The sequence below is a fragment of the Bubalus kerabau genome, chromosome 6 (assembly GCF_029407905.1).
Source record: "Bubalus kerabau isolate K-KA32 ecotype Philippines breed swamp buffalo chromosome 6, PCC_UOA_SB_1v2, whole genome shotgun sequence".
Classification (NCBI taxonomy): domain Eukaryota; kingdom Metazoa; phylum Chordata; class Mammalia; order Artiodactyla; family Bovidae; genus Bubalus; species Bubalus kerabau.
Genome location: NC_073629.1, coordinates 35,885,384 through 35,912,706, shown reverse-complemented (window position 1 = coordinate 35,912,706; position 27,323 = coordinate 35,885,384). Strand labels below are relative to the sequence as shown.

General features: G+C 38.9%; 1 protein-coding gene across 1 annotated transcript in view; it reads right to left on the bottom strand.

The window, feature by feature from the left end:
• LOC129655032 (calcium-binding mitochondrial carrier protein SCaMC-1-like) overlaps positions 1–27,323 on the bottom strand; it is a 90,121-nt gene that overhangs the window by 7,506 nt on the left and 55,292 nt on the right. Inside the window, exons 6-8 of the mRNA XM_055584909.1 lie at positions 14,100–14,252; positions 4,130–4,237; positions 1,196–1,363 (exon numbers count right to left, since the gene is read on the bottom strand). Coding sequence (XP_055440884.1) covers positions 1,196–1,363; positions 4,130–4,237; positions 14,100–14,252 — 429 coding nt within the window. The remainder of the gene's footprint in view (positions 1–1,195; positions 1,364–4,129; positions 4,238–14,099; positions 14,253–27,323) is intronic.

Genomic DNA, 27,323 nt, shown 5'->3' with positions numbered 1-27,323 from the left:
TGTCATTTGTAATTTGATAGGGATTGCATTAAATCTGTAGATAGCATTGTGTAGTATGACCAATTTAACAATATTGATTTTTCCAATCCAAGATATCTTTCCAGTTTTTAAATCATCTTCAGTTTCCTTTATCAATAATTTATATTTCTCTTGTACAGGTCTTTCACCTCCTTGGTTAGGTTTATTTCTAGGGTTTTTAGCCCCAATTTTAAACAGGAATTTTTTTAACTTTCTTTTTTTAATATTTCATTGTTAGTGTAAAGAAATTCAACGATTTCTGAGTATTAATCTTGTACCTGCTACCTTGCAGAATTAATCATTTCTAGTAGTTTTTGTGTGGAGTCTTTAGGGTTTTCTATATAGAGTACCCCGTTATTTGCATATAATGACAATTTTACCTTTTCCCTTCCAATTTCCACATCTTTTAGGTTTTTTTTGTTGTTTGATTGCTGTGACTAGGACATCTAATACTATGTTGAATAGAAATGGTGAGAGTAGGCAATCCTTGTTTTGTTTCAGAATTTAGAAAAAAGGCTTTTATAATAGCTTTCACTGTTGAGTATTATATTGCTGTGGGTTTGTCATAAATATTCCCTCTATACCCTTTTGGTGAGAGATGCTATCATGAATGGATGTTGAATTTTATCAAATGTTTTTTCTGCATTTATTGAGATGATCATGTGGTTTTCATCTTTTCTTTTGTTGATGTGCTGTTCCACACTGATTGATTTGTGTATGCTGGACCATCTGTCTGATCCAGGGATGGATCCAACTTGGTTGTGGTGTGTGATCTTTTTTCTGTGTTGCTGGGTTTGCAACAAAATCTGTTTGGATTTGTAACAAAAATGTGTTGAGCATTTTGTATCTATATTCATCAAAGACACTGGCTTGCAATTTTCTTTCTTTGTAGTATGTTTGATTTTGCTATCAAGGTGACGGTGGCTTAGCAGAAAGGTCTTTCTTTATTATTACCAAAAACTAATTCAAACAAAAAAGCAAAAAACAAAAAATTATTACTAGACTAGCAGACAACTAACATATAAAAAGAAAAACCAAATAAAACAATTCAGTTCACTTCTTGGTTGGAAGCTATTTCATGAAAAGTCATTTATAGCCAGATTTTTAGAATAAAAACTAGTATTGAATCAAATTTTCAAATCTAACACAAAACATCATGTTATAAGAATAAGCTTACCTCATAAACACAAAGATCTATGCCTGCATAAGGTATAATTCCTAGCAAGTTAGGAATATAACCTTTGAAAAAGGCTCTAGCACCTTCTTGCTTCAGAAGCTGCTTGCCACAATCAATAATCCCTGAGTACTGTCCAGTTTTACCTACAGCCAGTCTGGTCTTTATAACCTAAATGTGAAAGAATACAATAAAAATATATTGATCAGATTCACTCAACTTACATAGCAATTGATTAAACTGTATTAGGTCATGATGTTTGCTAACTATCATAGAAATAAAAAAAGAAAGCAATCTCAAATATAATTTTAACTTTTTGCTAACTCTTAATTATAAACAACTGATACAGTACAGAGGTTTTTTAAAATTATTTAAACAGGAAAATATAATTAAGCATTTGTGGCTTTAATTGATATATGCACTCAAACACCTTTCATGTATTATAAGGAAACATATCCTAAATCAAACCAGCTGAGATAACATTATTGATTTAAGATAAAGCAATAACATTCTCTAGGCAAGAATACTGAAGGTGGTAGCCATTCCCTTCTCCAGGGGATCTTCCCGACCCAGGTATCGAACCTGGTCTCCCGCATTGCATGCAGATTATTGTCTGAGCTATCAGGGAAGCCCAAAATAAAGCAGCTATAGTCAAAATTCAAATTTTACAAAAGTATATGGTCATGGTAAAGTGAACAACAAGTATGGAAAAAACATCCTATAATATGCTAAAAATACATACTCTGGGAACTATCATTAACAACAGGGTCTATAAGCTAATTTAATATAACTTGGATTCATTTTGTGCTCATAAAGTAGAAACATAACATGGGTTATGAAGACAATATAGCCTCTTGTAGGCTGTCTGTGATCCATCTTCCTATGTTTAGTGTAATTCTTCTGATAGAACTTCACTTATTGTCCTTTTAATTTCTATTAATCTAATTTAAGGGAGTTCCAGATACACTTCTTGAAGGAGGAAATGGCAAGCCACTCCAGTACTCTTGCTTGGAGAATCCCATGGACAGAGGAGCCTGGCCAGCTCTGGCCCATAGGGTTGCAAAGAGTCAGACACAACTGAAGTGATTTAACATGCACACACACAGATATACTTGGATAAATGGCTCTCTAAAATATCCAAGACAAGAAAAACACAAACTTTGTCTTGATTGGGCAACTGTATATCTTGATGGAGCTTCCTCTGAGGAGTCAGTTGGAAGCCCTCTGTACGAACTTCTCTGTAGGACCCAACACTTTGGATAATCCCATTCTTAAAACTCTTTGCCTTCTCCAGAGCAGTGCACTCTCTTCTTACCCAAGTAAATTTTTTCTGCCTGCTTCCCTTGCATGTTTTTTGCTCCTTTCATTCTCTAAACTCAGATTTTCTCAAAAGTTAAAAATAAAATTATGACTTATTTCTAACCAATTTCAAGGCTCTAACTAACACTTCACAGATGACACGTCAAGACTGGAAATCTCTCAAGTCTTAGTATTACATTTGCAACTGCCTGTAGAAAATTATAACTCAGTTGCCCACCAATAACTCAAATTAAATACAGGCAAACCTGAACTCATCATCTTTCAGAGTCTGGCTCACTTCCTCCGTTCTGTACCTCTGTTAGAGACCTAACTCAGACATAACTCTCCTAGACATTTGGGCACAGAACCCAGACAGAACTTTGCCATCTTCCTTTCCCTTTCTTCTGTTTTCCATTTCTCAAGTGATCAGTTCTTATGACTGTTCTAATGTGAGTCAATTTCTCCTAGTAAATATCATATGTCAAGTCCTTATTATCACTTCTCTGAATGATAGCAATATCTTGTATCTAGTCATCTCATTTCTCTAGTCTCTGCTCCTCTAAAAAACTTTACCAGGATTACACTTCAAGCTCAAAAGTCTTTAATGGCTCTTATTTTTTAAGAAATTAAAGCTAAATTTCTTAAGTTGCATTGATAAGCCATTCTGATCTGGTCCCAGCCCATTATTTATAGTATTATCCTACCTACACCTGAATATCTGCTCTTATACCCCCATTCATTTGCTCAAGTTGTTATTTACACTTAAAATCCACTTCCTCATCATCTCCAAACATCCAAATTCTAAGTCAAACTCACACATTCAACTCATGTCCTTCATGAAATCCATTAACTGGAATAATATCTCCTTTCTGAATTTCCATAATACTTGGTACTGATCTTCCTTCTAGAATTTATATTTATATTTGGACCCACTCCAGTATTCTGGCCTTGAGAATTCCATGGACTGTATAGTTCTTAGGGTTGCAAAGAGTTGGACACAACTGAGCAACTTCCACTTTCACTTTTCATTATTACTGATGTACATATTCTATCTCCTCTTCTGGACTATAATAAGCTCCATGACCAAAATGCCTGTCTGATTCAACTCTGGAGCCAGAGAAGTACTTTAAAGTTTGTGGGTGTTCAATACAAATTTGATTTTATTAATGAATAAGTGATTCTATCAACTAATTGGAGAAATGAAATTATTTATCTTCTTAGTTCCCTGGTGGCTCAGAGGGTAAAGCGTCTGCCTGCAATGCAGAACACCTGGGTTCAATCCCTGGGTCAGGAAGATCCCCTGGAGAAGGAAATGGCAACTCACTCCAGTACTCTTGCCTGGAAAATCCCATGGACAGAGAAGCCTGGTAGACTACAGTCCATGGGATCGACAAAGAGTCGGACACGACTGAGTGACTACACTTTCACTTTCACAGTGAAAAGTGTGAATTTTATCCTAAACCAAAAAAGACTGGGCAACTGACAGTTACTAAGGGCAGCTTACACTTCACGTGAGACACATCTTATAGCTATAACACTATTTATTGTATAAATACTGATCTGTGATTCACTTATTTTTTAAAATTAAAATTTGCATTAAAAACATTCCTTTAGTTAAAATTTTATAATAGTACATACCTCCATAGGGTAAATACAGGTCTGTGCAGTTGCACCAGCCAATGAACCAGATATAAATCTTTCAATAATTCCTATTTTAGCACCATCAGAACTGAGCCATTTCTTATACTGTATAAATAAAAATATTAAAATGTATAAAATTACTGAAATGGAATACACAGTGTTTCTTTGTTTATAATATTAATATTAGTAACAATTATTTGAAAAAGTATTTCAGACACCCAACATTAGAATATCTAGTGGAATATCTAGTAGAATATCTGATTTTAATTTTATGCAATTAATCGTCTAAGATAATAAGTAAGACCCCTCTATTTTGGCCTCCTTTTCCTCTTCTGCAGAATAAGGTAGCTATTCATGAACTCAGTATTTCATAAAAGGCATGCAAATGACACAAAGGAACTGTATTCTCTTATCTCTTTTTGGCTCCACCCCTTACACATGGAACATACTTCATATTTTTGGATAGTAGATAATCAGGAATAGTAACTTTATGTGAGGTTTTTTGTTACAAAGAACAACAGTTTCCTGCTGTTAGCTTAATAACAGGTTATTGAATTACATGTGGAAATAAGGAAAACAGAAGTATCACTGTAAAGGTCAGGCTTCACAGGGACTAAACTAAGTTTCATGAAAATTGAAACTGGAAACTCATTTAGGATCCAAGATAACCTCAGCAAGCAGATTATCTTGTTACTTCCTAGGCAAAATGTTTTTCCATTTGCCTCTTCTGATGGTCTTTCATCAACATGATTCAGCCACTCTCTATGAACTAACTCTCTGATCCTCAAATCAGTAACTCCCCATCAGAAAGTGTGATGGTTCACTTAACATGTCAGAGACTGCTATCTGTTCCCATGCGTGTGTGCTAAGTCACTTCAGTCATGTCTGACTCTGTGACCCTATGGACTCTAGCCTGCCAGGATTCTCTGTCTATGGGATTCTCCAGGCAAGAATACTGGAATGGGTTGCCATTTCCTCCTAGAGGGGATCTCTCTGACCCAGGGATTGAATGTGCATCTTTTACGTCTCCTTCATTGGCAGATGGGTTCTTTACCACTAGCACCACCTGGGAAGCCTAGTACTATCTATTCCTAGTCTTATTTGTTCCCAATACCCTTTATCTTTTTCTTCCATTTAGTGTAACACAGCTGACTCAGCTACAAACTACATTTTCCTCTTCTTCCTTGCAATAGACTATAAGTTTAAATGATTAATTTTGGCTAATGAGATGTGAGGGGAAGTTAAATATGGAAATTCTGAGATATCTCCTTAAACTAAACTATCCTAAACTCCTTTTTCCTCCACCTGGAAAATGGCAAAGGCGGGTGCAGCCTTGGAACACATATATTGAAGATGGCAGAGTTGTACAGCTAGCCCCAGACCACTTGCTTCTATCTTACTTAAGCTACTGTATTTTGAACTCCCTTTGTTAAAACATCTTAGAGAGAATCCTAAAGAGTACAAAAATTGGTTACTAGATGAATGGTGATGCCATAACTAAAACCTAAAATATGTGGCAATGGCTTTATTATTGAGATACAGATATTACAGTCTAAGAAGGTGATGATCTTTCTAATGATCTGTGGAAATGCTTGATAAAATTACCTCCTGTGATAACTTAGAAGGAAGACCATGTGCTTTTTGAGCCTGAAGTTACAGGAGAACTAACTGTAAAACCTCAGAATGCTGGACAGTGTTGCCTGTTCCTTGATGCTTTTAGCAAGATCTGGGAGACAGGAGTTCTCTCTGCCTGTCTGCCTTAAGGCCTTCTCAAAAGCTAGTTTGTAAGCACAGTTGGAAGGAAATAGAGCTCTGCAAAGGGAGTTGTCACTGCCTGACTTAACAGTCAAGAAATGTGGAGCTTCCAAGTAGGGAAAGTTACCAGCACAGAAGCTAGTAAAGAGATTGTCCTAAAGAACTTATCTACAAAAATCACATCGAGGGTGTTGTCATCTGTCAGGCTATTATTTCAGTTAACATCAACATAGCATACTATAAAAAAATGACAAAGAGAAGGAATAACTGAGCATAGGAACTGGAAAATAAAATATCAGGAAAAATATTTTTGGGTGTGGTTACTTTGCATGGTACTGACTAGAAACAAACAGACAAAAAGTATAAGAAATTTTGAAAGAACGATATTGCTAGAAAGCCCATGATCATAGCCTATAAAATCCTGTATTTTTATTGATCTCTAATGCAACTCTGAGGCCCTCAAACATAAGCAGGCAGATAGCTGGCCATGGAGGACATTTCCAGAAGCCTCCATCATATCTGGACAGTTTTGTGTAGACTCACAGGCGAAATGATTATCTGAGGAGGCTTTACAAATAGCTGAGAAAAGAAGAGAAGACAAGGGCAAAGGAGAAAAGGAAAAATATACCCATCTGAATGAAGAGTTCCAAAGAATAGCGAGGAAAAATAAGAAAGCCTTCTTAAGTGAACAGTGCAAAGAAATAGAGGAAAACAACAGAATGGGAAAGACTAGAGATCTCTTCAAGAAAATTAGAGATATAAAGGAAACATTTTATGCAAAGATGGGTGCAATAAAGGACAGGAATAGTATGGATCTAACAGAAGCAGAAGATACTAAGAAGAGGTGGCAAGAATACACAGAACTATACAAAAAAGATCTTAATAACCCAGATAACCACGATGGTGTGATCACTCACCTGGAGCCAGACATCCTGGAATGGGAAGTCAAGTGGGCCTTAGGAAGCATCTCTACAAACAAAGCTAGCAGAGGTGATGGAATTCCATGTGAGCTATTTCAAATCCTAAAAGATGATGCTGTGAAAGTGCTGCATTTGGAAAACTCAGCGATGGCCACAGAACTGGAAAAGGACAGTTTTCATTCCAATCCCAAAGAAGGGCAATGCCAAACAATGTGCAAACTACCGCACAATTGCATTCATTTCACATGCTAGCAAGGTAATGCTCAAAATATTTCAAGCTAGGCTTCAACAGTACATGAACCAAGAACTTCTAGGTGTATGAGCTGGATTTAGAAAAGGCAGAAGAGCCAGAGATCAAATTGCCAACATCTGTTGGATCACAGAAAAAGCTAGAGAATTAAAAACAAAAACAAAAACAAAACCAACATCTATTTCTGCTTCACTGACTATGCTAAAGCCTCTGTGTAGTTCACAACAAGTTGTGGAAAATTATTAAAGAGATGGGAATAGCAGACCACCTTACTGTTTCCTGAGAAATCTGTATACAGGTCAAGAAGCAACAGAATAAAACATGTAGCAACAGACTGGTTCAAAATTGGGAAAGGAATATGTTAAGGCTGTATATTGTCATCCAGCTTATTTAACTTCTATTCAGAATACACCATGCAGAATGCTGGGTTGGATGAAGCACAATCTGAAATCAAGATTGCTGGGAGAAATATCAATAACCTCAGATATGCAGATGACACCACCCTAATGGCAGAACATGAAGACAAACTAAAGAGCTTCTTGATGAAGGTAAAAGAGGAGAGTGAAAAAGCTGGCTTAAAACTCAACATTCAAAAAACTAAGATCATGGCATCCAGTCCCATCAGTTTGGTTCAGTTCAGTCGCTCAGTTGTGTCCAACTCTTTGTGACCCCATGAATCGCAGCACACCAGGCCTCCCTGTCCATCACCAACTCCCGGAGTTCACTCAGACTCACGTCCATTGAGTCAGTGATGCCATCCAGCCATCTCATCCTCTGTCGTCCTATTCTCCTCCTGCCCCCAATCCCTCCCAGCATCAGAGTCTTTTCCAATGAGTCAATTCTTCGCATGAGGTGGCCAAAGTACTGGAGTTTCAGCTTCAGCATCACTTCATGGCAAATAGATGGGCAAACAATGGAAACTTATTTTGGGGGGTTCCAAAATCACGTGGATGGTGACTGCAGCCATGAAATTAAAAGATGCTTGCTCCTTGGAAGAAAAGCTATGACAACGTATTAAAAAGCAGAGATGTTACTTTGCAACAAAGGTCCATCTGGTCAAAGCTATGGTTTTTCCAGTAGTCATGTATGGATGTGAGAGTTGGACCATAAAGAAGGCTGAGCATTGAAGAATTGGTGCTCTAGAACTGTGGTGTTGGAGAAGACTCTTGAGAGTCCCTTGGACTGCAAGGAGATCAAACCTGTCAATCCTAAAGGAAATCAGTCCTGAATATTCATTGGAAGGACTGATGCTAAAGCTGAAGCTCCTAACATTGGCTACCTGAGGCAAAGAGCTGACTCATTAGAAAAGACCCTGATGCTGGGAAAGAGGAGAAGGAGACAACAGAGGACAAATTGATTGGATGGCATCACCAACTCAATGGACATGAGTTTGAATAAACTCTGTGAGATGGTGAAGAACGAGGAAGCCTGGCATGCTACAGTCCATGAGGTTGCAAAGAGTTGGACATGACTGAATGACTGAACAACAACAGTGGCAGAATCCCATCTAAAGAAAAAGCCTCTCATCTCTGTTTTTCTGCCTTAGGGCCTTCTGAAAATCTATGGGAGCCTGTTGAACCTAGAAGTCTGGAAAGTTAAAGTCCTAAGATCATTCTTCAAATAACTGGGGATAGGAAATGGCAAGGGCTTCCCTTGTGGCTCAGCAGTAAAGAACTCACATGCCAATGAAGGAGATATAGCTTCCATCCTTGGGGTCTGGAACAGCCTCTGGAGAAGGAAAAGGCAACCCACTCTAGTATTCTTGCCTGGGAAATCCCATGGACAGAGGGGTCTGGCAGGCATCATGTAGTTCATGGGGTTGCAAAGAGTTGGTCACGACTTAGCAATTGAACAAGAAATTGGTAGATAAATGCCTTATCTCCTTTCCTCAGACAGATAATCCTGGGGACTATTCTTTCCACTTCTTACAAGTTCTGGCAGAATCAAGCCCCTACCGCCTAGCTGAACCCTCATTTATGTACACTTACATTGGCTTTTCTTCCTTCTGTGTCTTACTGCATCAGTCCTTCCAATGAATTCCAATTCACCTCTGGGTGAATCCAATCCTAAACATTTGGTACCACTTCAAAAGTGGTCCTATCTACCATTTAAAGACTGTCAGAGTGGATCAAAAACCAAAATCCAAATGTATGTTGGCTACAAGAAATCAATTTTAAATTTAAAGACACATATGTTAAATGCAAATGAGTGGAGAAAAATATACCATGCTAACAGCAATCAAAACAAAGTGGGAGTAGTGATATTAATTTCAGATAGAGCTGACTTCAGAGTAAGGAAAGTTATCAGGGATAAAGATAAAGGGGTCAGTTCTACAAAATGACATATTAATCCTTAAATAATAGTCCTGATAGAACTGCAAAGAGAAACAGATGAATGTATTATAATAGTTAGAGATTTCAACATCTTCTATTAGAAATGGATATTTCCGGTGGGCAGAATATCAGTAATAACATAGCTGAACTAAATAACACCGTTATTCAACTGGAAATAACTGACATCCATAGACTACTTCATCCAACAACAGGAGACTACACATTTTTCTTAAGAACACATGGAACACTCACCAAGACAGACCATATTTTGGACCATAAAACACACGTTAACAAATTTAAAAGAACAGAAATCAAACAATGTCTGCTTCTCAGACCAAAAAGGAATTAAACTAGAAATTAATTATAGAAAGATAATTGGAAAATACCAAAATATGTGGAGATTAAACAAAACACTTCTTTTAAGTAACACACTGGTCAAAGAAGAAATCTCAAGAGAAATTTTAAAATATTTTAACTAAATGAAAATAAAAACACTATCAAAATTACTGGGAAGCAGTACTTAAAGGAAAGTTTATAGTTTTGAATGTATACATTAGAAGAAAGATAAAAATGAATGTTTCCACCTTAGGAAAATAGAAAAAGAAGAGCAAATCAAGCCAAGGGTAAGCAGAAGAAAAGTAATAATAATTAGAATAGAAATCAATGAAATTGAAAATAGGAAATCAATAGCTAAAATCAACAAAAATCAAATGCTGGTTTTTTGAAATGTGGTGCTAGAAGGTAAGCCTGCTCATATTATTAGAACTGAATCACTCACCAGTCACAGGCAACAAACACATGATTCAGTTCAGTTCAGTTCAGTTCAGTCGCTCAGTCGTGTCCGACTCTTTGCGACCCCATAGACGGCGGCCCACCAGGCTCCCCCGTCCCTGGGATTCTCCAGGCAAGAACACTGGAGTGGGCTGCCATTTCCTTCTCCAATGCATGAAAGTGAAAAGTGAAAGTGAAGTCACTCAGTCGTGTCCGACTCTTCGCGACCCCATGGTCTGCAGCCTACGAGGCTCCTCCGTCCATGGGATTTTCCAGGCAAGAGTACTGGAGTGGGGTGCCATTGCCTTCTCCATGACCAACCTAGACAGCATATTAAAAAGCAGAGATATTACTTTGCCAACAAAGGTCCGTCTAGTCAAGGCTATGGTTTTTCCTGTGGTCATGTATGGATGTGAGAGTTGGACTGTGAAGAAAGCTGAGTGCCGAATAATTGATGCTTTTGAACTGTGGTGTTGGAGAAGACTCTTGAGAGTCCCTTGGACTGCAAGGAGATCCAACCAGTCCATTCTGAAGGAGATCAGCCCTGGGATTTCTTTGGAAGGAATGATGCTAAAGCTGAAACTCCAGTACTTTGGCCACCTCATGCGAAGAGTTGACTCATTGGAAAAGACCCTGATGCTGGGAGGGATTGGGGGCAGGAGGAGAATGGGATGACAGAGGATGAGATGGCTGGATGGCATCACTGACTCGACGGACATGAGTTTAAGTAAGCTCCGGGAGTTAGTGATGGACAGGGAGGCCTGGTGTGCTGCGATTCATGGGGTCGCAAAGAGTCGGACACGACTGAGGGACTGAACTGTACTGAACTGAATCTCCTGCAGGTGGAGAATAAATTACTGAAAATCAGACCCAGCATATAAATGTAAAGGTACCAGTGTTGCAAAGGAAACTGAAGGCACAGCTTCAAAAGATCTCCTATGCTAAAATGAGGATGTTCACTGGGAGGGAGTAGGACCCTAATACAATGAGATGGAGACATCTGGGAGTATGCGCCTGAGAACCTGAACTCCAGGATTCTCCAAAACCTTTCAATTCAGCAAAAAGTTATCCTCTTCCCACTGCTCGAGCAGAGCAGCCTCTCCTTGTCCAGAGGCCATGCAAAGGCCTCAAAGAGGCAGATGTACAAGATGATGCCTGTCTCTCTCCCACCTCCTCTTATTGCCTCTTAACCAATAATTTTTATAAGGTTATGTCTCAGATAGCCTGGTGAGGAAATAAAGCCCATGTCCTAGGAATAAATATCATTCTGATCAAATTGTTGCAGGACCTGGATAATATAGACTAGAAGGAACCAGTTGAACATGTATAGGAGTGGATCATAAGTCTTGAATAGTGGGCTTATCAGGAGTGGAGAAGGCAATGGCACCTGACTCCAGTACTCTTGCCTGGAAAATCCCATGGACGGAGGAGCCTGGTGGGCTGCAGTCCATGGGGTCACTAAGAGTCAGACACGACTGAGCGACTTCACTTTCACTTTTCACATTCATGCATTGAAGGAAATGGCAACCCACTCCGGTGTTCTTTCCTGGAGAATCCCAGGGATGGGGGAGCCTGGTGGGCTGCCGTCTATGGGGTCACACAGAGTTGGACACGACTGAAGCGACTTAGCGGCAGCGGCGGCAGGAGTGGAATATAATGCTGGACAAGGGAGACTTTATTCATGTTGAACACTCTCCCATGACATAGGACACCTGAAACTTGTCCTAATATGCTGCTGGGATGGACCTTTAAAGCTTGGACATAATTATGACTGACAGTAAATGAGGTAGAGATGCCAAAGCTTTGGTAGAGTGTGGAGGAAGGAATCAGTAGACTCAGGAAGGTGGAAATATCAGAATGAATTTTATCATGAGATTGACAAACCTTCTAGTCGAGCATGTTTCTAGGATGAGATGGAGCCCTTGTTGAGAAGTCCAGTGATAGCTGTTATGAGGGTTGACAGCAGAGGATGCTGCCATGGAACTAGATTCAGTGGTATAAAAGGAAATGGAAAATTCCAGAATAGCAGAGTCCAAATGATGGCACTTCCTCATCAGATGCAAGATGAATATAATTATCTTAAAAGACAACAAGACTGGAGTTGCAACTAGGATACCCTAACCCACAGGGATAATTTGATGGCTAATTACCCATGGACTTCCTAGGGGCCAGATAATGAGCTATACTCAAGCAGTAATAAATACATACTTGAGAACTGTTTGATTTGCATAATCAGACAAAAGAATTTCACCTGGACCATCTGCCTCCAGCAGTCTTATTTAATTTCCTCTATCCATTAGCTTTTCCACTTTCCTGGGATACCAACTCATGTCTTCTTCTCCTTCCTCACACCTCCACATGTCCTTGCTTCCCATTTCATTGAAGAAGCTGAAGCACTAGAAAGAAATCTTCCACAAACCCACCTGCATCTGTGCCCACATAGTAGAGCTTCTCCTCGAACTATGGATGAAGTGCCTACCCAAGGCCAAACCCTTCCATGAGCACTAGTTCCCATTTTCTTTCACCCTCTCAGAGACTCAAGGATAATAATAATTTATATTACTTGCACTACCCTCTCCTCTATCCTGTCATTAATGGTCCCCTCTTTACTGGATCTTTCTCCTAAGTATACAAACATGCTGTTGCTTCTTCCATTTTTAGAAAATTCTCTATCCCACATCTTCCTATAGTTACCACTCAATTACTCTCACTTCTTCATAGAAAAACTCCTTGAAAGAGTTGTCAGTTCTTACTGTCTCCAATTTCTATCATCTGTTTTCTCCATAGCATTTATCAACATCTGATTTGTTTGCTGCTGTATCCCCAGAACCTCAAATAAGGTCTAGAACACATTAAGTCCTCAAGAAAAGCCTGTTGCTGAAAGAAACATTTCTTGAATGAGTAAGCAAATCCCAATTTAAATAAGTGATGTATGTTTTTAAGATGTGCATTACAAGTAAGTCTAGTGTCCTATACAACCATCCATTTGCTTTTAAACAATTTGGGTTGAGAAAGGATAGTATTTATTTTTTATCTTTTCTTAAAATTTTGAGGTCATTTGACTTTGTAAACCAAGGTTCTACCAAAGAAGCAAATTAATGCTATGTATTATTAAATGTTTAAAGAAAAAAATTACTATAAGATTTACATTGAAAATGGAAAACTGGAGATGCACAGTGTACTCAGACTCTAATGTGATGCTAATAATTTATATTACTTGAAAATAAATATAGCTCATCTCAAAGTGAATTATTTGAGCAAAAGTAAAATCCTAAATCAGATGAACAATTTTTTTGTTTGTTTTATTTATTTTTTTTTCAGATTAACAAGTTTTAAAACAAATAGTCACATTATTAAAAGTAAAAACAATACGGAAACATTTTTTGAGGGTCTCTCAGAGAAGGCAATGGCACCCTTCTCCAGTATTTTGCCTAGAAAATACCATGGACGGAGTAGCCTGGTAGGCTGCAGTCCATGTGGTCGCTAAGAGTTGGACACGACTGAGCGACTTCACTTTCACTTTTCACTTTCATGCACTGGAGAAGGAAATGGCAACCAACTCCAGTGTTCTTGCCTGGAGAATCCTAGGGACAGGGGAGCCTGGTGGGCTGCCGTCTATGGGGTCTCACAGAGTCGGACACGACTGAAGCGACTTAGCAGCAGCAGCAGCACATGGGAAAACTGAAATCAAAGAACTACTAATAGACAATAGAATAGATTATATTACAGTTATAATATGGTCCATGGACTACCTCTTGAAACAAAAGCAATATGAAAATATCAAAAATAAATAAGAATAAATAAAGTCACTTATATTTAAATTCATATCTATTGCTTGAGCACACTCCAGCAATGTTTTATGTTTTCTCTCATAAAAGTCTAAAATTTTTAAAATTTAAAATATGTCTTCTAAAATTCCACAGACAGTAATATTTTACCTGTTCATAGGTCCCAACCTTGAGTGCTGTCTCAGGTGCAATTTTTAAAACATTTACACCATTTCCTCGCCAAAGAGAAAGAATTCCTCCTTCTTTTACCATCTGCTTAAACCCATCCAGCAATCTCATTTTCCCTGACTGTAAATTATGAATCTAGAAATAAACAGCAAATTTATCTATTTTAAAATTTATTTTGCTGGTAATATAGCATTGATATTATGACTAATAAAATAATGATACATATATGTATAAATTTATGATCTTCAAAATAATTTTCATTGTCCTTTAGAGACATATAAAGTTGATAATATTAATTGGCTGTTGTCCCCAAATACATATTTTAATTTCACACATGAGAAAAAAAGAATTAAACAAACAGGTATAACTTGGTTTTCAGAGAATTTTTTCATACACAAGATGTATTGTTGCTGCTAAAATATTACAGGTTCATTAAAGAGTGGATTGAAATGGATGAAAAACACATCAAACTTTCAATACTCCTGGGTAGAGCGGTATTATTGGTTGAATTTTGTGTCCCCTGAAATGATATGCATGTCAAGTCACTTTAATTGTGTCTAACTGTTTGTGACCCTAAAGACTGTAGCCCATCAGGCTCCTCTGTCCATGGGATTCTCCAGGCAAGAATACTGGAGTAGGCTGACAAGCCCTCCTCCAGGGAATCTTCCTGACCCAGAGATCAAACCTGCATTTCTTATGTCTCCTGAATTGGTGGGCAGGTTCGTTACCACTAGTGCCACCTGGGAAGCCTGAAACTTATATCTTTAAGTCCTAATCCTTAGTGTCTCTGAAAGTGACCTTGTTTAGAGACATGGTCTTTACTAGGATAATTAAGTTAAAGTAAGGTCATTAAGTGGGCCCTAAGTATCTGAATGCAGAGTTCCAAAGAATAGCAAGGAGAGATAAGAAAGCCTTCCTCAGCGATCAATACAAAGAAATAGAGGAAAACAACAGAATGGGAAAGACCAGAGATCTCTTCAAGAAAATTAGAGATACCAAGGGAACATTTCATGCAAAGATGGGCTTGATAAAGGACAGAAATGGTATGGACCTAACAGAAGCAGAAGATATTAAGAAGAGGTGGCAAGAATACACAGAAGAATTGTACAAAAAAGAGCTTCACGAACCAGATAATCAGGATGGTGTGATCACTCATCTAGAGCCAGACATCCTGGAATGTGAAGTCAAGTGGGCCTTAAGAAGCATCACTACGAACAAAGCTAGTGGAGGTGATGGAATTCCAGTTGAGTTATTTCAAATCCTGAAAGATGATGCTGTGAAAGTGCTGCACTCAATATGTAGCAAATTTGGAAAACTCAGCAGTGGCCACAGGACTGGAAAAGGTCAGTTTTCATTCCAATCCCAAAGAAAGGCAATGCCAAAGAATGCTCAAACTACCACACAATTGCACTCATCTCACACGCTAGTAAAGTAATGCTCAAAATTCTCCAAGCCAGGCTTCAGCAGTATGTGAACCGTGAACTTCCCGATGTTCAAGCTGGTTTTAGAAAAGGCAGAGGAACCAGAGATCAAATTGCTAACGTCCACTGGATCATCAAAAAAGCAAGAGAGTTCCAGAAAAACATCTACTTCTGCTTTATTAACTATGCCAAAGCCTTTGACTGTGTGGATCACAATAAACTGTGGAAAATTCTTCAAGAGATGGGAATACCAGACCACCTGACCTGCCTCTGGAGAAACCTATATGCACGTTAGGAAGCAACAGTTAGAACTGGACATGGAACAACAGACTGGTTCCAAATAGGAAAAGGAGTATGTCAAGGCTGTACATTGTCACCGTGCTTATTTAACTAATATGCAGAGTACATCATGAGAAATGCTGGGCTGGAAGAAGCACAAGCTGGAATCAAGATTGCCAGGTGAAATATCAATCACCTCAGATATGCAGATGACACCACCCTTATGGCAGAAAGTGAAGAGGAACTCAAAAGCCTCTTGATGAAAGTGAAAGAGGAGAGTGAGAACGTTGGCTTAAAGCTCAACATTCAGAAAATGAAGATCATGGCATCTGGTCCCATCACTTCATGGGAAATAGATGGGGAAACAGTGGAAACGATATCTGACTTTATTTTGGGGGGCTCCAAAATCACTGCAGATAGTGATTGTAACCATGAAATTAAAAGACGCTTACTCCTTGGAAGGAAAGTTATGACCAACCTAGATAGCATATTCAAAAGCAGAGACATTACTTTGCCAACAAAGTTCTGTCTAGTCAAGGCTATGGTTTTTCCAGTGGTCATGTATGGATGTGAGAGTTGGACTGTGAAGAAAGCTGAGTGCCAAAGAATTGATGCTTTTGCACTGTGGTGTTGGAGAAGACTCTTGAGAGTCCCTTGGACTGCAAGGAGATCCAACCAATCCATTCTGAAGGAGATCAGTCCTCGGTGTTTATTGGAAGGACTGATGTTGAAGCTGAAACTCCAGTACTTTGGCCACCTCATGTGAACAGTTGGCTCATTGGAAAAGACTCTGATGCTGGGAGGGATTGGGGGCAGGAGGAGAAGGGGATGACAGAGGATGAGATGGCTGGATGGCATCACCGACTCGATGGACATGAGTTTGGGTAAACTCAGGGAATTGGTGATGGACAGGGAGGCCTGGTGTGCTGCAATTCATGGGGTCACAAAGAGCCGGACACGACTGAATGACTGAACTGAACTGAAAAGCTACTATGACTGGTATCCTTACAAAAAGGGGAAATTTGGACACAAGTATGTATCTGTTAGTCTCTCAGTCATGTCCAGCTCTTTGGGACCCCATGGACTATAGCCCACCAGGCTTCTCTGTCCATGGGATTTACCAAGCAAGAATACTGGAATGGGTTGCCATTTCCTTCTCCAGGGGATCTTCCCAACCCAGGGATCAAACCCGGGTCTCCTGCATTGCTAGCCAATTCTTTACCATCTGAGCCACCAGTGAAGTTATGTACAAGCCAACAGGAGAGTCCTGGAACAGATCCCTCTCTCTCAGCCCTCAGAAGGCACCAACCCTTCCACCACTTTGATCTCAGACTTCTAGCCTTCAGAACTGTGAGGCAAATCTCTGTTGTTTGAACCAGTCAGGGGGATCAAGGGTGGTTCAGTGGTGATGACTCTGCTGGGGGCCCAGGTTTGACTCCTGGTGGGAGAACTAAGATTCAACAAGCCATAAGGCGTGCCAAAGGATCACAGGTCATTTTAATGTCTTCCTTTATATTTTCCCATTTTTCTATGTATTATTTTATAATAAGAAAAATGTTTTTAACAAAGTGAAAATTAAAACATTAATACCCTCCTGTCTATAAGAGAATAATAATGAGAGAGCAAAGTGAAATGGGTTTTCTCATTTCCTATGAACAGAAAAAGTCTAAAAAACCATTTAACTATATATATATATATATACACACACACACACACACACACACACACACACACACAGAAACACACACACAGCCTTTAAGATATTCACATCAGTACTTAAACTTCTCAGAATTCATTCTAAGTAGGCAACTCTAAATATGAAAAAACTCATAAACTATTATGAATAATAGTTTTAAAATAGCTTTAAAGGAGTTTTAAAAATCCCTACATGTCCAAGAATAGAAAAAAATGGTAAGTAAGTTATGACATCCATGAGAATACTACATAGTCATTAAAAACTGTATTTAAAGAAGATACAGGGGGGCGGTCCTAAGACGGCAGAGGAATAGGAGGGGGAACTACTTTCTCCCCCACAAATTCATCAAAAGAACATTTGAATGCTGAGTAAACTCCACAAAACAACTTTTGAATGTTGGCAGAGGACATCAGGCACCCAGAAAAGCAGCCCATTGTCTTCAAAAGGAGGTAGGAAAAAATATAAAAGACAAAAAGAGAGACAAAAGAGGTAGGGACGGAGCTCCGTCCCGGGAAGGGAGTCTTAAAAAAGAGAGACGTTTCCAAACACCAGGAAACACTCTCACTGCCGAGTCTGTGGTGAGCCTTGGAACTACAGAGGGCAATATAACTGGGAGGAAAAATAAATAAATAAATAATTAAAACCTACAGATTATGTGCCCAATGGTAACTCCCCCAGCAGAGAAGCAGCGCAGACGCCTGCACCCACCACTAGCAAGCAGGGGCTGGGCAGGGAGGCGTAGGCTGCATTGCTTAGAGTAAGGACTGGGCCTGAATGCCCCGAGGGCAATCTGAGGGAACTAACTTGGGCTAGCAAACCAGACTGTGGGATAGCTACCACGTGAAATGCCCTAACCTAAGACACAGCCAGGCCCGCTCACAAAACAAAGGACTGACTAGAGCTATGCAAAAAGCCCTAACCTAAGACACTGTCAGGCCCCCTCACAAAACAAAGGACTGAACAGAACTAGCCAGCTGCAGACCATCCCCCTCCAGTGACAGGCAGCCAGAGCCGGAAGGGGGCAATCGCAGCCCCAGAGAGGCATTATCTACCAAACTGCAAGCAGGCTTCTTTGCTAACCAAGACATCTTGGGATTCTGGACTGTCAACATCCACCAGAAGGTGCGCCGGTTGTACACCCAGAAAACTGAGAGGCAGGGACAGGGGAGGCAATAAGTCGCAATGACCGTGCTCACCAAACACCTGGTCACCTGAGCTGCTTGGATCTGGGAAGGGCACAAAACGCAGGCCCAACCAAGTCTGCGCCTCTGAGGACTACCCGAGTGCCTGAACCAGAGCAGCTTAGACCTGGGAAGTGCATACAACCCAGGGCCTGCCTCGGACGGTTCCCGGCAGAGCAAACTATAGCCTAAGCAGTATAGACAGGGAAAGCACACACACCATGAGCGGGGGCAAACCCAGTGTGGTGGAGACACTGTGAGCACACGCCAGTGTTATTTGTTTGCACTGTCCCTCCCTCCCCACAGCATGAACAAGTGAGCCTAAAAAAGTGTCCACGACTGCCCCTTGTGTCAGGGCGGAAATTAGACACTGAACATATCAGCAAACAGAAGAAGCTAAAACAGGGAACCTCCTTGGAAGTGACAGGTGCAATAGATTAAAACCCTGTACTTAGTACTGACTACATAGGAAGGGGCCTATAGATCTTGAGAAATATAAGCCAGATCAAGGAACTATCTGAAAATGAACTGACCCCACACTGCCCACAACAACACCAGATAAAGTCCTAGATATATTTTTACTATCATTCTTTAATTTTTTAAAAAAATTTTTTATTTTTAAGTCCTCTATTATTCCTTTAATTTTCATTTTTATAACCTACTATTACTTTGCAAAAAAAAAAAGAGAGACCCTATTTTTTAAAGCAAACTTCACACATATATATTTTGTAATTTTTGTGACTTTGGTTTTTTTTTTTTTTCATTAATATTGTATTTTTGAAAATCTAACTTCTACTCTAGATTTTTAATCATTGCTTTTTGGTATTTGTTATCAATTTTATACCTTTAAGAACCCAATCTTCAGTACCCATTTTTACTTGGGAGCGAGATTACTGGCTTGACTGCTCTCTCCTCCTTTGGACTCTCCTTCTTCTCCACCAGGTCGCCTCTATCTCCTCCCTCCTCCTCTTTTATACCTAACTCTATGAATCTCTTTGTGTGTTCCAGATGGTGGAGGACACTTAGGGAACTGATTACTGGCTGGATCTGTCTCTCTCCTTTTGATTCCGCCCTTTATCCTCCTGGCCACCTCTGGCTCCTTCCCTCATCTTCTCTTCTCTGTGTAACTCCATGAACATCTCTGAGCAGTCCAGACTTGGAGCACACATAAGGAAGTGATTACTGACTAGCTTTCTCTCTCCTCTTTTGATTCCACCTCATCTCATCCTGGTCACCTCTATCTCCCTCCTCCCTCTTCTTTTCTCCATGTAACTCTGTGAACCTCTCTGGGTGTCCCTCACTGTGGAGAAACTTTTCATCTTTAACCTAGATGTTTTATCAATGGTGCTGTATAGATGGAGAAGTCTTGAGGCTACTGTAAAAATAAGACTGAAAACCAGAAGCAGGAATCTTAAGTCCAAATCCTAAGAACACCAGAGAACTCCTGACTCCAGGGAACATTAATCAACAGGAGCTCATCAAACGCCTCCACACCTACAGTGAAACCAAGCACCACCCGAGGGCCAACAAGTTACAGAGCAAGACATACCACGCAAATTTTCCAGCAACACAGGAACACAGCCCTGAGCTTCAACATACAGGCTGCCCAAAGTCACTCCAAACCCACTGACGTCTCATAACTCATTACTGGACACTTCATTGCACTCCAGAGAGAAGAAATCCAGCTCCGCCCACAAGAACACCGACGCAAGCTTCCCTAACCAGGAAACCTTGACAAGCCATCCATACAACCCCACCCACAGCAAGGAAACTCCACAATAAAGAGAAATCCACAAACTGCCAGAATACAGAAAGGTCACCCCAAACACAGCAATATAAACAAGATGAAGAGCAGAGGAATATCCAGCAGGTAAAGGAACAGGATAAATGCCCACAGAACCAAACAAAAGAGGAAGAGAAGGGAATCTACCTGATAAAGAATTCCAAATAATGATTGTGAAAATGATCCAAAATCTTGAAATCAAAATGGAATCACAGATAAATAGCCTGAAGACAAGGATTGAGAAGATGCAAAAAAGGTTTAACAAGGACCTAGAAGAAATAAAAAAGAGTCAATATATAATGAATAATGCAATAAATGAGATCAAAAACACTCTGGAGGGAACAAATAGTAGAATAATGGAGGCAGAAGATAGGATTAGTGAGGTAGAAGATAGAATGGTAGAAATAAATGAATCAGAGAGGAAAAAAGAAAAACGAATTAAAAGAAATGAGGACAACCTCAGAGACCTCTGAGACAATGTTAACGACCCAACATTGGAATTACAGGAGTCTCAGAAAAAGAAGACAAAAAGAAAGACCATGAGAAAATACTTGAGGAGATAATAGTTGAAAACTTCCCTAAAATGGGGAAGGAAATAATCACCCAAGTCCAAGAAACCCAGAGAGTCCCAAATAAGATAAACCCAAGGTGAAACACCCCAAGACACATATTAATCAAATTAACAAAGATCAAACACAAAGAACAAATATTAAAAGCAGCAAGGGAAAAACAACAAATAACACGCAAGGGGATTCCCATGAGGATAACAGCTGATCTTTCAATAGAAACTCTTCAGGCCAGGAGGGAATGGCAGGACATACTTAAAGTGATGAAAGAAAATAACCTACAGCCCAGATTACTGTACCCAGCAAGGATCTCATTTAAATATGAAGGAGAAATCAAAAGTTTTACAGACAAGCTAAAGCTGAGAGAATTCAGCACCACCAAACCAGCTCTTCAACAAATGCTAAAGGATCTTCTCTAGACAGGAAACACAAAAAGGGTATATAAACTCGAACTCAAAACAATAAAGTAAATGGGAATGGTATCATACTCATCAATAATTACCTTAAACCTAAATGTGTTGAATGCCCCAACCAAAAGACAAAGACTGGCTGAATGGATACAAAAACAAGACCCCTATATATGTTGTCTACAAGAGACCCACCTCAAAACAAGGGACACATACAGACTGAAAGTGAAGGGCTGGAAAAACATATTTCATGAAAATGGAGACCAAAAGAAAGCAGGATTAGCAATACTCATATCAGATAAAATAGACCTTAAATAAAGGCTGTGAAAAGAGACAAAGAAGGACACTACATAATGATCAAAGGATCAATCCAAGAAGAAGATATAACAATTATAAATATATATGCACCCAACATAGGAGCACCACAATATGTAAGGCAAATGCTAACAAGCATGAAAGGGGAAATTACAATAACACAATAATAGTGGGAGACTTTAATACCCCACTCACACCTATGGATAGAACAACTAAACAGAAAATTAACAAGGAAACACAAACTTTAAATGATACAATAGACCAGTTAGACCTAATTGATATCTATAGGACATTTCACCCCAAAACAATGAATTTCACCTTTTGCTCAAGTGCACATGGAACCTTCTCCAGGATAGATCACATCCTGGGCCATAAATCTAGCCTTGGTAAATTCAAACAAATTGAAATCATTCCAAGCATCTTTTCTGACCACAATGCAGTAAGATTAGATCTCAATTACAGGAAAAAAACTATTAAAAATTCCAACATATGGAGGCTGAACAATACACTGCTGAATAGCAAACAAATCACAGAAAAAATAAAAAAAAGAAATCAAAATATGCATAGAAACGAATGAAAATGAAAACACAATAACCCAAAACCTGTGGGACACTGTAAAAGCAGTGCTAAGGGGAAGGTTCATAGTAATACAGGCATACCTCAAGAAACAAGAAAAAAGTCAAATAAATAACCTAACTCTACACCTAAAGCAACTAGAAAAGGAAGAAATGAAGAATCCCAGGGTTAGTAGAAGGAAAGAAATCATAAAAATTAGGGCAGAAATAAGTGCAAAACAAACAAAAGAGACCATAGCAAAAATCAACAAACCTAAAAGCTGCTTCTTTGAGAGGATAAATAAAATTGACAAACCATTAGCCAGACTCATCAGGAAACAAAGGGAGAAAAATTAAATCAATAAAATTGGAAAAGAAAATGGAGAGATCACAACAGACAACACAGAAATACAAAGGATCATAAGAGACTACTATCGGCAACTATATGCCAATAAAATGGACAGCGTGGAAGAAATGGACAAATTCTTAGAAAATTAAAACTTTCCAAAACTGAACCATGAAGAAATAGAAAATCTTAACAGACCCATCACAAGCACGGAAATCGAAACTGTAATCAGAAATCTTCCAGCAAACAAAAGCCCAGGTCCAGACGGCTTCACAGCTGAATTCTACCAAAAATTTAGAGAAGAGCTAACACCTATCTTACTAAAACTCTTCCAGAAAATTGCAGAGGAAGATAAACTTCCAAACTCATTCTATGAGGCCACCATCACCCTAATACCAAAACCTGACAAAGAGGCCACAAAAAAAGAAAACTACAGGCCAATATCACTGATGAACATAGATGCAAAAATCCTTAACAAAATTCTAGCAATCAGAATCCAACGATACATTAAAAAGATCATACATCATGACTGCTAAGTCACTTCAGTTGTGTCCGACTCTGTGTGACCCCATAGACCGCAGCCCACCAGGCTCCCCCGTCTGGGATTCTCCAGGCAAGAACACTGGAGTGGGTTGCCATTTCCTTCTCCAATGCATGAAAGTGAAAAGTGAAAGTGAAGTCGCTCAGTCGTGTCCAACTCTTAGTGACCCCATGGACTGCAACCTACCAGGCTCCTCCATCCATGGAATTTTCCAGGCCAGAGTACTGGAGTGGGGTGCCAATGCCTTCTCCGACTAAGTGGGCTTTATCCCAGGGATGCAAGGATTCTTCAATATCCGCAAATCAATCAATGTAATACACCATATTAACAAATTGAAAAATAAAAGCCATATGATTATCTCAATAGATGTAGAGAAAGCCTTTGACAAAATTCAACATCCATTTATGATAAAAAAAAAAAAATCTCCAGAAAGCAGGAATAGAAGGAACATACCTCAACATAAGAAAAGCTATATATGACAAACCCACAGCAAACATTATCCTCAATGGTGAAAAACTGAAAGCATTTCCCCTAAAGTCAGGAACAAGACAAGGGTGCCCACTCTCACCACTACTATTCAACATAGTTTTGGAAGTTTTGGCCACAGCAATCAGAGCAGAAAATGAAATAAAAGGAATCCAAATTGGAAAAGAAGAAGTAAAACTCTCACTGTTTGCAGATGACATGGTCCTCTACATGGAAAACCCTAAAGACTCCACCAGAAAATTACTAGAGCTAATCAATGAATATAGTAAAGTTGCAGGATATAAAATCAACACACAGAAATCCCTTGCATTCCTATACACTAATAATGAGAAAATGGAGAAATTCAGGAAACAATTCCATTCACCATTGCAATGAAAAGAATAAAATACTTAGGAATATATCTACCTAAAGAAACAAAAGACCTATATATAGAAAACTATAAAACACTGGTGAAAGAAATCAAAGAGGACACTAATAGATGGAGAAATATACCATGTTCATGGATTGGAAGAATCAATATAGTGAAAATGAGTATACTACCCAAAGCAATCTATAGATTCAATGCAATCCCTATCAAGCTACCAAGGGTATTTTTCACAGAGCTAGAACAAATAATTTCACAATTTGCATGGAAATACAAAAAACCTTGAATAGCCAAAGCTATCTTGAGAAAGAAGAATGGAACTGGAGGAATCAACCTGCCTTACTTCAGGCTCTACTACAAAGCCACAGTCATAAAGACAGCATGGTACTGGCACAAAGACAGAAATATAGATCAATGGAACAAAATAGAAAGCCCAGAGATAAATCCACGCACCTATGGACACCTTATCTTTGACAAAGGAGGCAAGAATATACAATGGAGAAAAGACAATCTCTTTAACAAGTGGTGCTGGGAAAACTGGTCAACCACTTGTAAAAGAATGACACTAGAACACTTTCTAACACCATACACAAAAATAAACTCAAAATGGATTAAAGATCTAAATGTAAGATCAGAAACTATAAAACTCCTAGAGGAAAAATAGGCAAAACACTTTCTGACATAAATCACAGCAGGATTCTCTATGACCCACCTCCCAGAATATTGGAAATAAAAGCAAAAATAAACAAATGGGACCTAATTAAAATTAAAAGCTTCTGCACAACAAAGGAAACTATAAGCAAGGTGAAAAGACAGCCTTCAGAATGGGAGAAAATAATAATAGCAAATGAAGCAACTGACAAAGAACTAATCTCAAAAATATACAAGCAACTCCTGCAGCTCAATTCTAGAAAAATAAAAGACCCAATCAAAAAATGGGCCAAAGAAGTAAACAGACATTTCTCCAAAGAAGACATACAGATGGCTAACAAACACATGAAAAGATGCACAACATCACTCATTATCAGAGAAATGCAAATCAAAACCACTATGAGGTACCATTTCACGTCAGTCAGAATGGCTCCTATCTAAAAGTCTACAAGCAATAAATGCTGGAGAGGGTGTAGAGAAAAGACAACCCTCTTGCACTGTTGGTGGGAATGCAAACTAGTACAGCCACTATGGAGAACAGTGTGGAGATTCCTTAAAAAACTGGAAATAGAACCGCCATATGACCCAGCAATCCCACTGGTGGGCATACACACTGAGGAAACCAGAATTGAAAGAGACACGTGTACCCCAGTGTTCATCGCAACACTGTTTATAATAGCCAGGACATGGAAGAAACCTAGATGTCCATCAGCAGATGAATGGATAAGAAAGCTGTGGTACATACATGCAATGGAGTATTACTCAGCCGTTAAAAAGAACACATTTGAATCAGTTCTAATGAGGTGGATGAAACTGGAGCCTATTATACAGAGTGAAGCAGAAAGAAAAACACCAATACAGTATACTAATGCATATATGGAATTTAGAAAGATGGTAACAATAACCCTGTATGCGAGACAGCAAAAGAGACAGATATATAGAACAGCCTTTTGGACTCTGTGGGAGAGGGAGAGGGTGGGATGATTTGGGAGAATGGCATTGAAACATGTATAATATAATATAAGAAACGAACCGCCAGTCCAGGTTTGATGCAGGATACAGGATGCTTGGGGCTGGTGCACTGGGATGACCCAGAGGGATGGTATAGGGAGGGAGGAGGGAGGGGGGTTCAGGATGGGGAACACATGTATACCTGTGGCGGATTCAAGGTGATATATGGCAAAACCAATACAATATTGTAAAGTAATTAACCTCCAATTAAAATAAATAAATTTATATTAAAAAAATTTTTAAATGATCATTTTGGATGGTGAGAAAGATAATTTTTCTACTTTCTACTTTTTTAGTTTCCAAATATCCCTTAGTAAGCATATACTCACTTTATTTTAAAAATACAATTTTTAAAAGACCAAACAAGTGACTATAGAAAGTTGAATGTGGTTTTGCTAAAATAGTAACAGTGCTATTTCTTCATCTTATTTCTCCACAAAAATGATGGCTCTCATATTTTAAGCACTGACTACAATGACAGGTATAATGCAAAGCACTTTATAAATTTATTTTTTAATTCTTACAATAACCCTGGCATCATAATCCTCATTTTATAGACCCAATTAAAAGAGATCAAATGACTTTCCCAGCTATAAAGTAAGTAGCAAAGCCAGAATTAAAACCTCAGGCTCTCTGACTCTACAAGAAACCTACTTTTAAACTACAGTAAACTACTTCTCACCACACAACACACATCGTTCTTTTGTTCACAGTGTTCTTTTCCAGTTGTGTGAAGTTCACAGAGAACTACCTCTATCAATAAAGGAGACAAGTTCTAGTGAACCCATCTCCTTGTCAAATACATGTATGAATGAAAGCCATGAGACCCAAGCCAGAGTGGCACAAAAAGGGCAGCATCTTGCCTCCTCTTGCCTCTCATTAGATTTCTCTTCTCTTCCATTTCTAACCCATTTTTCATCTATCATAGCTTCTCTTTTTTCTCACTTATTTTCTTCTCTATTTTCCTTCTCTTTTTTTCAATCTCCCATCCTCTTCCCCCTCTTATCTATCCAGCCCCTTTAAATCTTTCTCTTTTCTCACTTTCTGAAAATACCCCTACTATTTACTCTATACTTTTTCATTCTCCCTAATCCACTCACCTATTTTTATCCCCTAGGAGAAAATTCCTACTCTGTATCTCCACAATACCCATCTATCTGGACACATAGCAAGTACACCTGTTATAATTATTATTTTTCAGCAGCACCATCAGCATATAGATTTGTTGTCTACCTTTCTGTTAGGTTCTGAAGTATAAGAAAATATGCTTTTAATCCAGCACCAAGCATATTAACAATGGGCACTTAAAATATATATTTATTCTCTTTATTTTCCCTCTGAGTCCCTTTCCCATTTTTTCATCTCCTTATATGTCTCTGTTTCTATGTAGTTCTGTATGGTATCCACATATTTTTCCTTTCCACCTCATTTTTAAATTTTCTACCAGGCCTGGTTGCTGAGGAAGTCAGCTCTTCTATTTCTACCTGCAAAAGAGAACTTTCAATTTCTGCTCTTTTCTAAAAGCTAACTGAATTTAGTCACCTGATAGGATACAATATAGGTTACATATGGAATCAAACGTACAGAAGAATGATAGGTTATTTG